This window comes from Crocodylus siamensis, chromosome 5 (assembly GCF_052110815.1).
Source record: "Crocodylus siamensis isolate JL-2025a chromosome 5, ASM5211081v1, whole genome shotgun sequence".
Taxonomy (NCBI): Eukaryota; Metazoa; Chordata; order Crocodylia; family Crocodylidae; genus Crocodylus; species Crocodylus siamensis.
Window position 1 is genome coordinate 161,568,673 of NC_143399.1, and position 12,235 is coordinate 161,580,907.

A 12,235-nucleotide genomic window follows, 5' to 3' on the forward strand; every position below is an offset into this window, starting at 1 on the left:
GTTGCTCATTGAGCTCTAATCCCAGTGTAGAAGGGGTCTTAAATAGCAGAGACCTTTCAGGTTAATGTTCAAAAGAGGCTTTTAGGTCAATTTCCTTAGGGGTCAGGTGACCAAACTCAGTCTTGACATACACAGGTGCAATTCATATGAAATCAGTGTAAAGAACTGTGTTTTTCTAACACTGAATAAGGAGCTTTGTTAGAAAACAACTGTACCACTGAAGATGGCAACAGTCTTTCTCTCTCCCTCCCCAGAGAGAGGTAGTTATCCATGTTAGTCTGAACACAGGCAGAAGGCAGGGTAGATTTGCACCTTATAGCCTAACTAAATCAGAAAGGAAGCAGTAGCTTATTTCATGAGTTGTTACGAAGTATCTGTAGGAAGCAGAGCTTCTCTATAGAAATCGGTGATTAGAACACAGCTCTTCCCAGCTTGATTCCTCTTGGCTTCCTGCTAGACTCCTAAAGAAACATTACATATATCCTCATAGCACCTGCTGACATCAGGGATGCATAGAGATACCATAGGAGTGCAAGTAACTTTAGGAGGCTTCTGCCTATCTTTTGAATAATTGCTGTGTCTGTAATTCTATCAAAGGAATAATAAAAAATTAGCCAGAAATTGTTTAACAGTTAATAGTTCCTTGGAGAAGGACCTGCCTCTTGCTGTTTTCATTTTATATGTCAGGGATTCCAAATTACTTTGCTTTCTGGGCAGGTTTTTCAGGGGAAGGAGGCAAATATTGTCCCTATAGTATCTTTTTGTTGATAGTATTGATTTATTTAATTGACAAGTAGCCTTGCATGGGGTGATTTACCCAGCTGCTTATCTTCTGTACAAAGACTCTGCTTGTTATGATTTAGAAGGAGTAATAAAAATAAATTGGACAATTCCCAGCTGAAGTATTATTTAAAGCTTGTACAACAGAAGAGCAATAGAGAGGGGAAATTGTTTTTGTATGTGTGTTTGCTTCCTAAAGCTTAAGTCAGGCAGGCTAAGGAGAGAGGCTGGAAAAGAAAGTGCAAGGAAAGCAAAGTCAGAATAGATGTCTACTCATCCTGCAGCATTTTGAGTCTCTTGTTTTCCAGTGTCCCTGAAATGAAATTAGAGCTTAGAGAGAGTACAGTTTTTCACTTTCTAGTGATAGTCACAGGAGGTTACATGCAACTCTGAGGCAGCCCAGAAGCATGTGTATGACAGACTATTCTGTAACTGGGGTGGACTAAAGATCATCATATGGACTGTGTTTTGCCACCCCTGCCCCTGGGATATATTTCACCATTATAATTAGACAACTAGTGCCATCTATTATTTCATAATAACACAAGCGGCTTAATCTTGGGTGCAGTTCTAAATATTTACACACATTTTTCCTTTTTCTTTCTATAAAGGAGACGAGTTTGCTGTTTGCTATTTTAAAGCTATGCACTTAAACCTTAAGTGAACAGTATCCTTAACTGAGCAACACTGAGTATTTACAGCTGTCACTGCTGATACATACTTTGATAATAAGATTTTCCATAGTTGAGAAGATTGTTATCCCTCCTCTCTCATAATTTGCCTCACATAGTGCCCAGTATCTTTAAGAAAACAAACTCCTGCATATGTGCAGCACCTCATATACTTCAAACATGAACAGAAACAAATAATCTAGGTACTTAGTGTTAGGTACCTAAACAGAAATCAGTGAAGTTATTCTCCATAATGTGGGCAAAGACATTTTTCTTCCTTAAGGAATTTACAGCACAAATCTTAATTAAAAATCAAAACAAGATCAGCCAGCAAAACCACAGGAAGCCTGGCCAGCAATCTCTATGCTTAAATTAGTTTATGGTGCCATTTTGACATGGCCTTTATGCAATCTACACAGCAGTACTATGTCAAGAGAACATGTAATTCTCAGCCAAGGTTACAATTTATCTTGCCTGCATAGATGAACCAAAACTGTTTTAACTATGTTTTGAAATGTACTGACAAAGCCCTGGAAAGATCAGAGGTATAATCCCATTCTGGAACATGCTTAAAAGAAGAGTTTAACCCTTTCCATGTGTATGAGACCAACTGTTAAAATGCAGTTATGATGCTATTATGTTTTATAATTAAATCCTCTGATAGGTCAAACAGCATAGGGAGGCAGGGGTATATGTACCTACTGACTTGTGTGGTTTGTGTAAAGTCCTCTAACTGATCAACTGATTTAAAAAAGGGGGGGGGTTGTTTAAGCTTTCCTTCCAGAAAGCTAGGGAAGACCTTACCTTTTCTAGTTTCATAGAAACATGCCAGAGACATTTTTTTTTTCAAACCTACTCTCTTCCTTTTGCCTATTATACATGTTGTGCTTGGGTGAAGCTGCAAGCAACACACTGGTACCTGGCTGAATATCTGTTCAGAGCACTATTAACTATCCTTAAAGTAATACATCAATTGGTTTTCACAGCTTAGCTGCTCACCTCACACACCGGTTGAAACATCTGTACAATGTTGTACCTGTATGATCTGAAAGTGGGTTAGATCTCTGCTGGGATAAACTGGCACACAAGCAGAGGATTAAATTACCTGTATTAAAGTGTACCCCTAAAAGGAGATTAGGATTTGCTATTCTTGCCTGGACATGCTCTGCTAAATGTTAGCGGGATCACTGATGAAACAAAAACAATTAGAGAGGAAAGCAGCATTACACATACTCTTATAATACTGTGTTCTGTAATTTTATTTTACGTAAAACTTCCAGATATAGTTAAATTGCAGTAACACAGATTTAAACAAATGCCTCAAGCTAATAAACTCCCAGAATTAACTCACCACCCTCTCTGCTCTTTAAGCTGGATTTAATGCTCGTTTTAATATTTTGCTGCATCCTCTGGTTCTTATACTTTCAGTTGCCCAGATAATGCAATTTGTTCAATAATTTTGACTATGAGCGGAGGCTGTTTTCACTTCTTTGCTTTACTGAGCTTTAAAATCTAAATAGTTATGTAGGAAAAGGTACAAACACAAGTTTAAAACTTGAATTTTCTAACTAATTTAAAAATACATAAAAATACAATTAACATTCATTATTAATAATCCACTTTGGTACATAGGCAATTTGAGTTGCACTTATACGAATTGTAAAATAAGCATTATGAAGTAAATAGTCAAGAGATTACTCTAAGTTTGAAATGGAATGATCCCAGCAGGCTTTGGCAGGGGACTGGGAGGGTGGGGTGGAGGCCTTGAGAAGCTAAACGAAAAACACAAACACATCCCTTTGAAAATATCTCTCTTGATTCCTAAGAATAAAACAGACTGCATTCTTTGCAACAAAATAACTTAGGGTCCCTTCTTAATTTCTCGCCAAATTCAACAGAACTTATTCATATAGCAACATGTTCCCAGAATAAGGAGTGCTAATGAGAGAAAAGTGGTTTGCCAAAGCCCTTGTATAGTGCATCTGATGTCTTCTGTATAATGAGAAATGTTTGCTGTGTTTGGCAGTTTGAACGAATCTCTGAAACAAACTGAATGCAGACGAGTCAAGGGGAGTGAGCATGATAGGGGCTGCGATGACTTCTACTGGGACAAGCAGTACGTGCTTAATTGCCACTTAACGAATCCAGATGATGTGCTCCCAGTCACTGTTTACGTGAGAGGTGGCCATCCTGCAACATAAGTGGCACTTGGCAGATGAGGGAGGAGACAAGCAGTACAGCAGCAAATAGGGCAGGAAACAAAGCAGAGCAGGAAATCAAGCAGGGGAAGGGAATCAGAGTGGCACTGGGGGAGTTCTGAGGGCTAATTTGTGCCATGCCAGTCTAAAACTGGTTTAAGCTGTCACTCATGATGCCATTCAGAAGTGATGGCTCACTGGAATGCATGCAACCTGAAGCTTGAACCCAGTACGAGTCCAACAGAGCTCCCACTCGTGATTCTGCCTTCAGCTGGAGGTTTGCACAAGAAAGGACTAGAAATTTTTGGCTCATTAGAAAAATTAAGGATGAGTTTTGCTTTTGGGGTTTTTCCCATGGGTCTGAATAAATGCAACGTTAGGCCTTCATCAGACCAAATTCTACTCTCTGTTTCATCACTGTAGATCAGAAGTACTTTCTTTGGACTTACTCTGAAGTTCTACAGGTATATTGAGAGCCGAGTTTGGCCCAGGAATGTTATTTTATTTTTTGCATTTTGTATTCTGATGAAACTGATCTACAGCTTCTGTTTGAAAAGGCACTCTGGAACCAAACCAAACCAAACCAATGATAGTGTGTTGTGTATTTACTGCATAAAAATAACCTACCACCATCTTATTATTTTGCTATTTTCATTTAAGCCTTTCAAAGCTAAGATATGCTACCTTACTCAAAGCTGGGGAATGGGTGATGGGTGATAATAGCTGCATCAAGACCATTTTGCAAGCTAATGCTTAAAAATGCCAGAGCATAGGCCTATTCCAACGACTGATGAGTTGGTAGCAGAAACCTTCTCTGACAAATCAGTTTTTCCACTTGTTGGAATCCCAGGCCAGGAACCAGCCAGTGAAGGTTGGGGGTTCAAGTCCTTGCTTCACAGTAATGATTGGAGTTCCCTTGTCCCTTCCAGAAGGATCTGTCTCAATATAGCGTTTGGCTAAAAAAAAAAAATAATAATAATAATAAAAACCTATAAAATTATAGGTTAATTTTTTCTGCAGGATTTGAGGTAAAATAATCCATGACCATTACAGTTAATCCACTTAATTATAATGAAGTCATAACTATTGATTGCACTCAGTGGCCAGTGTAATTGTCAGAATTTTCAGATCAGATATTGGATCAATTTAAAAAAGCACAAGCAAAAAGCATAAGGATCTTTACTTTGAGCATAGGCTTCTACTATGTAAGAGTTCCTTTGGCACTGGAACTCACATGTGGTTGTTGGCATACAGAAGCTCCACTTGTGATTTTCCCTGGGAAGGACCTTATGCATCTACTCATTATAGTTTGATTCAGCATTACTGTGTGATATTAAGGAAGGTCTGAAACCATGCTGGATAACCTTGGCTAAAGAAGGATGGGTATGCAAGAGAAATGTAAACCATGGGCTGAAATGTATTAAGTCACAGGAGAGCTAGCACACTTACAGAAGAAGTGTTTTTCTTTGAAATGTATGTTCAGATTCAATGCTCTTAAAGCTACTGTCTAAGTAGTTTGGGTTAGTGGACAGATTTGTATATCTTTAAATTAAGAGCAGACTTTTGTCCATTACATTAAAATTAGAGATAGGTGACAACGGGAGTGACCTGAGAGCAGTTTATGAGAGCTTACTTTTGAGAGAGTTTGGGTGTGTCTACATGTTCATTAATTCACAGTATCTACTGTGCATTCAATTTAGTATTTCTATAATCAAGTACTAAATAAATATTTAATAGGCTGCCATAATGCGTAATAGTGTGACTGCACTCTTTTTGGGTGACACTTAATATACAGTAGACTAATACTACTGTACATTAGCATATTAGCACAGGTTTTGTTGTGCACGCTAATGTGCAGTAGAATTAATTTACTGTGCATTAAGTGTCTTGTATAGACATATCCTCTAAAGTCCAATTTTAGCCATCCACATTAAAAAAAAATTCCACTGACTGCAATGCAGGTTGTGTACCTGGAGCTGCTATCATCATTACAAATTATATACAGCAGAGGTTATCTCAGCCTTGGAACACTATGTTGTTGATTCTCATTCAACATACAATTGAGGTTTTGGTGAGTATTGCATTGTTTTAAACAGCAGATCAGGAGGGAAAATACTAATCATTATGTCTTTAGGAATGACTGCCTACCAAACCTGGTTATCCTTTGGAAAAATAAAACATGACTAAACTTATTTCACATTTTTCTTTCACAGATTTATTTAAACACCACTGCATTTATTTCAAACAGGGTTTTATCACATGAATGTTCTTACCAGATTTGAGAGATTCATTTCGCTCAGTTTCATTGGCATCTTTACCAATCCAGATAAACACCTGTAAATGGAATATGAAAGTTTAGTTGCCATAATGTTTATGGGCTTCAGCCCAGAATCTTATATAGATATATATATTTTTTTATATTGGTATAAAATCTGGAATAATTTAATTGACTCCTCTAGGAGAAAAAAGCAGGCAAGCTTGGGGTAACTCCAGAGTTTCACTGGTATAAATGAGATTTGGCTCATTATATTTAATGATATACCTTTTCAACAGATGCAGTTCTATACCTCAAAATCCCATTACATCCTAGGTACTGACAAGTATGGTGCTAAATCTTACAATTAATGAAATACTGATAGCCTCACTCTTGTTTGTGACTGGCACTTAAAAGTTTTGAAATTTAGCTAAAATACAGTGCCCGAGTCTCATCTGGTCTGCACATTATGTTGTTGCTAACCTCTGTACAAAGTGGATAAAAACACGAACAGCTTGTTTATTCTATGAAGCTGAAACCATGATACCTATGTTGGAAAGGTGCCCAACTGGAGATGCAGTGCAAGGAGGAATAAGCCTTTTATCTGACAAGGTAGTTACCCCACCCCCTGAAAAATGCATTTTAATCTGTCAGAATATGGTTCTGTTGTCATAGCTGAATGCATACAAGGAGTTGAATGCATACAAGCCAGCATGGTTGCACTGCTAAGGAAATATAATCTTGGCCAAAAAACTTTGTAGTGTAGATCTGACCTGTCAAACAGAATTCTCTGCTTACAAAGATAGTAGGCATTTCACAATTACTTTGCATATGTATAAAGAATGGGGAATCAAGGTGAACATTACATCCCACACTAAATGATCACAAATCTAGATCACAAGCTATGGCAGTGCATTCTGCCTGTGTTATTTATAAAGTGAATTTTTCAGTGTGTAAAAGAAACAACATCAGAAATATGGATTTGGATTTTAGGCTCAAATCTAACTCTCCTTTAGGCAAGTAAAGGGCCTTACAGGGCTAAAGTTAGCTGCATAATGGCAACTCAGGCTAGCACATGGATTCAGACCTTAGCATTTGTGGTTATTGGGTGAAAACTTGACTCCAGTCCAGATCCTTAAAATGTATAACTACATCTTCAAGAGCATTCCTCACTTCTTGTATTTTGTAAGGTAGTATCTGAGGATGACTCTTGTCAAAGCAATGAGACCTGGAACTTTGGGTTTGGGAGCATAATGGAGCCGAAAGCCCACATCTTGTCTGGCAGGCTAGAGAAAGTTTTGATACCACCCTTTGACTATAACAACAGCAGCTCAACATCTGTATTGTTCTTCTGCAAGTACAAGGTAAAAAGTGAGGTTCTCTTCTCACTGTCTCCAATCTGGCTCATTTACTATTAATGGACTTTCATACCACATGTCGTCACATCCTTCTTGTACAATCTGCCTCTTTTGACAAGGGTTGTACAAATGGAATTGGAAAAAAAAAAAGGTTAAACAAACTTGAGTAATAATGTAAAGAACATTATGAGGGACACTTTCAAAGCACTGCTCAGGCTGGTAGCCAGGCAAGTCCCACTGGCATTAATGAGAAATGCTCACTATGACCTTGCAGGATACTTCAAAAATGCTGCAGGCATTTGTACTAGTTTTTCAAAGCACATTCAAGAAACTTTTGCTCTAGCTCCTTCCTTAGTTATAACTTCAAAAGGGTAAAATCCCTTCCATCCTTAAGACAATTCTATTGTTTCTCCAAAACCATTGGTTTTTTTTTTCCTTTTGCAAATAGTTATCTTCTTTTTCAATTGTTGATAAAGTATTCTTATGCCTTCCCTTCCTTCCTTGTTTCTGGTTTGCCAGCTGTAAGTTACTATTGGAAGTAAATACGTCTAGTCACTGAATAAGACAATAATAAATTATAATATATATATATAAAATATATAATTTACCTGATCCCAAACATCTAACAACATGACATCATCTTCAGCCAGATCATCCTGTGTGAACTCTCCTGGAACCTCCTCAATCTAAAATGGATAGTAAACTTTTTTGGTAGGCTCTTTCAAGACCTTCTATCATTCCTGTGTTTGGACAAAGTATCATACTTTTGTATTCCTTTTCAGCACAGCCAAGCTCAATATTATTTGATCTTCAAGTACATTATATAAAACTCATAGGAGCAAGTTAGACATCTGGCCTTCTTATAAACCCAACACTCAGTTTGGCACAACTGGAAGCCTAAGCTCAGGAGACACTACCAGTGATTTTAAATACTAGCACTGATTGCTGTAAATAGGGATTGATAATTCACTGCAGAGGAGGGCTGGGAAATTTGCATAGCACCATCTGTACTATATGCCTTGACAGAGTCAGCCTTTCAGGTTGTGTGCCCATGCATATTTACCAGATACCATAGCAGCAATAAATAAATGGAAAGTAATAGCTTTGAGATGCAATCTCTGGTCTGAGTCCTGAAATCCAAACTCAAATAAAACACCCACTGAACTCTGCTTAATTAAGCAATTTAAAATTAGGCCCCAAGGGGAACAAAAAGACAAACTGCTATTTTTTTCAAATGATTATCGGCAAGAGGGAAAACAGCTCCAGTTTCTTGTGCTGTGTCTTGGTCCAGTGGCAGTTCTAAGGGAAGAGAGGGCTAGAGATGCAGAGAACTTTCCCCTCTCCTGGAAATGGTCAGGTATGTGCATGAATTCTCCAAGGTGGGCCTCTCCTGATCTCATAAGGAAAAGTCCTTTAGAAGTTAATAGAAAACATTTACTTTCTATTGGTTTTTAATTAATTCTATAGACCATTACAAATAATTCTATTCTTGCTACGGAACATCACAGGAACATTAAAAAACCCTTCAGGAAGGGTTTTTTACTGCATCCGGATTTTAAATTTCTATACTATCCTGTCTGATTACATTTCATCTCAAGTACAGGGCAGCCCCACTCCTATACCAGCTAGCAGCATTCAATTTTCAGAAGAGCTAGTTCCTCCTTTCCAAGCATGACCCCTCTGCCCCCTGGATTCTGTAAATCCTTGTACCCATCTCAGCTCAGGACACTCCAGCTGGGGATGCTCACTTTCCCTCTTCCTTTAATACAACAGTGCCTTAATAGCATAATTATAGCTCTAAATGGTTAGTTTAGTTTATTGCTCCTGGGCGTGTGACTTCACATGCACCTTGGACCACAGTATGTTGAGCCAGGGCAGAGCAGCTTCAGTTGGCAGAGGAACCAGAGGGTCAGCTGCCAGTATGGGCCTGCTCTCCCCCCTCCCCCCCAGGCCAATGTGAGGCAGAGGGGCTGGCTGAGGCACAAGGGTACTTCAACACAGAATTAGCTGGGGTAGCATCTACACATGCGCTGCTGTGGAGTCTTTTATTCCGCAGCAGAATAGTACTTGTTTTAACAAGTCCTATCCTGCTGTGGAGTAAATTAATTTACTCCAGCCTAATACAGGCACACATATAGACATGAGACGTTTATTGTACAGCTAATTAGTCTACTGTGCAGTAAACATATTGTGTAAATGCACCCAATCTCTAGGGGGGAAAAAAACACTTTTGGTTGCTTCTGACACTAGGGAGTGCTACAAAACTACCTGTGGACCTCACATTGAGGGATTGCTGAGGATGTCAAACGTAGCACTTCCTTCAACCATCAGCTTTGGGTTCAACTCTCATGCTGGACAAAGCTCCATAACACATAGCTGGCTAGGTACAGTCAAGCCCATACCTGCTTGTACACTTAGTAGTATCAGGTACCACATACTAACAAGAGAACAAATGGCTTCCTTCAAAAGCTGGGTCTTCCACAGAAGTTTCTATGGCCTTTATGCACTATCTGACCTGCTCAGTGAGAATGCTCAGCACATCATGCCTCTTCTCTCACCCTACCCCATGATCCTCACCAGTGTTATCCTCACCACAACTGGGTGATGCATTTTCAATTCTTGAAACAACCTAATAGACTTCCAGTTTGGTTTTGAGACATTCATCTCTTCCATCACTTTTATCCCTATGCGTAATGAAATGAGAAGGAAATGGTTTTGAAATGTTATTATGCTCCAACTGTCATCTGTCTCTAACCCTACAGCAACAGAACAAACACTCATTATTTCTTCTGTGCTGCTTATAAGGACTGGGATGGTGACCTATTAATTCATAAAGGTATCATATTGTATCAATGGCAGCCCCAAGAGGAGTTTCATTTAGCAGTCTTGCAGCTGAATATTAGAATGTACTAAAGAGTACAGAGTTAGCACAGGGGAAAGTATCCATAACATACTTACAATAAACCTGCCAGTTTTGTTAGAACAGCCATACAGACGAGGAGGGTGGTCTTCAGACTCAGTCAGGAGCTGTGTAGAAGTCTGGTATTGTTTCTTGCCTCCAAGGGCTTTCCAGAATTCCGCTGGAATATATAATAATCATCTACTTGGCTCTGAGCTTTATAATGCTAAACATTTTTTCAAGAATCCCCTTTTCACTTTTTCTGATGTGAACATTTTTCTTTATTGGCAGATATCTACATGCAACCACAAAACAGCACCTTTCTTTTTCTCTCTCTCTGTTTCAGTTGCCCAACATATAGAAAGGACTATATGCTAAATTCGGTAATGATCTGCCTCCACTGTAACCCTAATGACTTCTCTGAGGCTCCGCTATTAGTAAATCAACTTGAGGCAAATGCCTTTAGCTGTTGAGACATAGAAAAAAAAAACCCAAACAACACTTTACCAGTAGAAGAAGTGTGTTAATTTTACCAGGCTCCCCAGCATCTGAATAGAATGGGCTCTTCAGCAGGGTTTTTTGGTGCTTTTATCTAATAGCTGATTCAATCAGCTGGTTCCACAAAAATGCCTGCAAGTATCCCATGGTGTGAATACATGGGACCCAATTCTGTGAGGTGCTATGCAGCCTCAGTTCACAATGAACAGCCAGACTGCAGAGTGCTCACCTGGTTCCTTGCCTTCATCAATCCTAGCCGTCTGACATTTTAGAACACTGGCTACGTACTTAGCCCCCTTCTCTTCTTCTTTGCTTGCTCCTTTTCCTACCCAGGTATAGCCTGAGTTTGTTGGCAGTTTCAGAACAAAAACATCATTGGAGTTCAATGAAGTTGCATCAACATCAACCTAGAACAAGAGTGAGATTGTTTCCTTCTGATTTTCAAATAACTCTAATTTTCATCTTCATTACATGGGTGCTGAGATTTAACAATGGTGTAAATTGTGAGACTCTGGTCTCACAATAGTTCTTAGTACTGGTGTTTCTCTAGATTTATACTTGGCAGGGGCAAGACAAGGATTTAGCTGGATATTAGTAACTGGCCAGAAAGAAAAAGATATTAGTGTTAGTTCCCTGTGCTTATGAAGAAATGTCCCCTATGCTCAAATGATTCTTCAGCTGTCCTCTAGATAGCTTCTTGCAGTTTCCTCTGAATTATGGAATCCTGATCATTGTCAGAAACAACATAACTGTATTAAACCAAAACAGCATCTGTTTCAACTCAGAATTCTTATAACCTTATAGTCATTAAATATCAGAAACTTTGTTTCTGGTATTCATTGTAACTGTACATAGAGAGTATTGTTAATGGACTTTACCTCTACAATCCTAGTAGTGGAGGCCAGATTTTTGCGTATTTGAAACAGGCGTGTGGGGGAAGCGGGTTTCTGACCTCCTTTCTTAGATGTTCCATCCTTGTAGACAATGAGTGGCTTATTTTTGAACAAGCTGAGCAAATGTGCAGGCTCTTTGCCTTGCGTGACTCGTATCTATGCATACAGGAACACAAATACAGGAAAATAAAATTACAACATTATTAAATCTGTTTAGCTTGATGGAAGAACACAGGGGATGATGATTAATAAACATAAGTAGATTAACAAGAATTACAAGTGGCAAACCATCTCAGATATCTAAGTCTACATGGCCTCAGAGGCTTGTAGTCAGTTGTACAGTATTCCTAAATTGTTTTGTCACTCATGTTAACACAGATACAACCAGCCAGGCCACCCACCTGCATTCATGTCCCAAACTGATAAATAGGTCCGTGGAAATTCTCTGGAGTTGTCCCCAGCAGACCCTAGCAGTATGATGCATTCTGAAACGTACTGGAGACCAAGGTCTCATAGGGGGCCACAGAGGAACACCCCAGAGTGTTCACTGGAACATTTCCAAATTGGAGCGTGCCTCAAGTCATCCATTCAGGGATATGCTGTTGCCATAGTACAGACATTACCTTTAGTGATTAAAAAGCTGATGACTGCTGTCTATTTTAGCATTAAAAAGGTTCCTTTTTG

At 38.9% G+C, this 12,235-nt stretch overlaps 1 protein-coding gene across 2 annotated transcripts in view; it reads right to left on the reverse strand.

Annotated features, from left to right (window-relative positions):
- Positions 1-2,684: 2,684 nt before the first annotated feature.
- SCIN (scinderin) overlaps positions 2,685-12,235 on the reverse strand; it is a 90,679-nt gene continuing 81,128 nt past the window's right edge. For both annotated transcript variants that reach the window (XM_090046895.1, XM_090046894.1), the window contains exons 11-16: positions 11,537-11,707; positions 10,888-11,065; positions 10,220-10,341; positions 7,870-7,947; positions 5,923-5,983; positions 2,685-4,605 (exon numbers count right to left, since the gene is read on the reverse strand). In XM_090046895.1, coding sequence (XP_089903021.1) covers positions 4,472-4,605; positions 5,923-5,983; positions 7,870-7,947; positions 10,220-10,341; positions 10,888-11,065; positions 11,537-11,707 — 744 coding nt within the window. In that variant the 3' untranslated portion in view covers positions 2,685-4,471. The remainder of the gene's footprint in view (positions 4,606-5,922; positions 5,984-7,869; positions 7,948-10,219; positions 10,342-10,887; positions 11,066-11,536; positions 11,708-12,235) is intronic.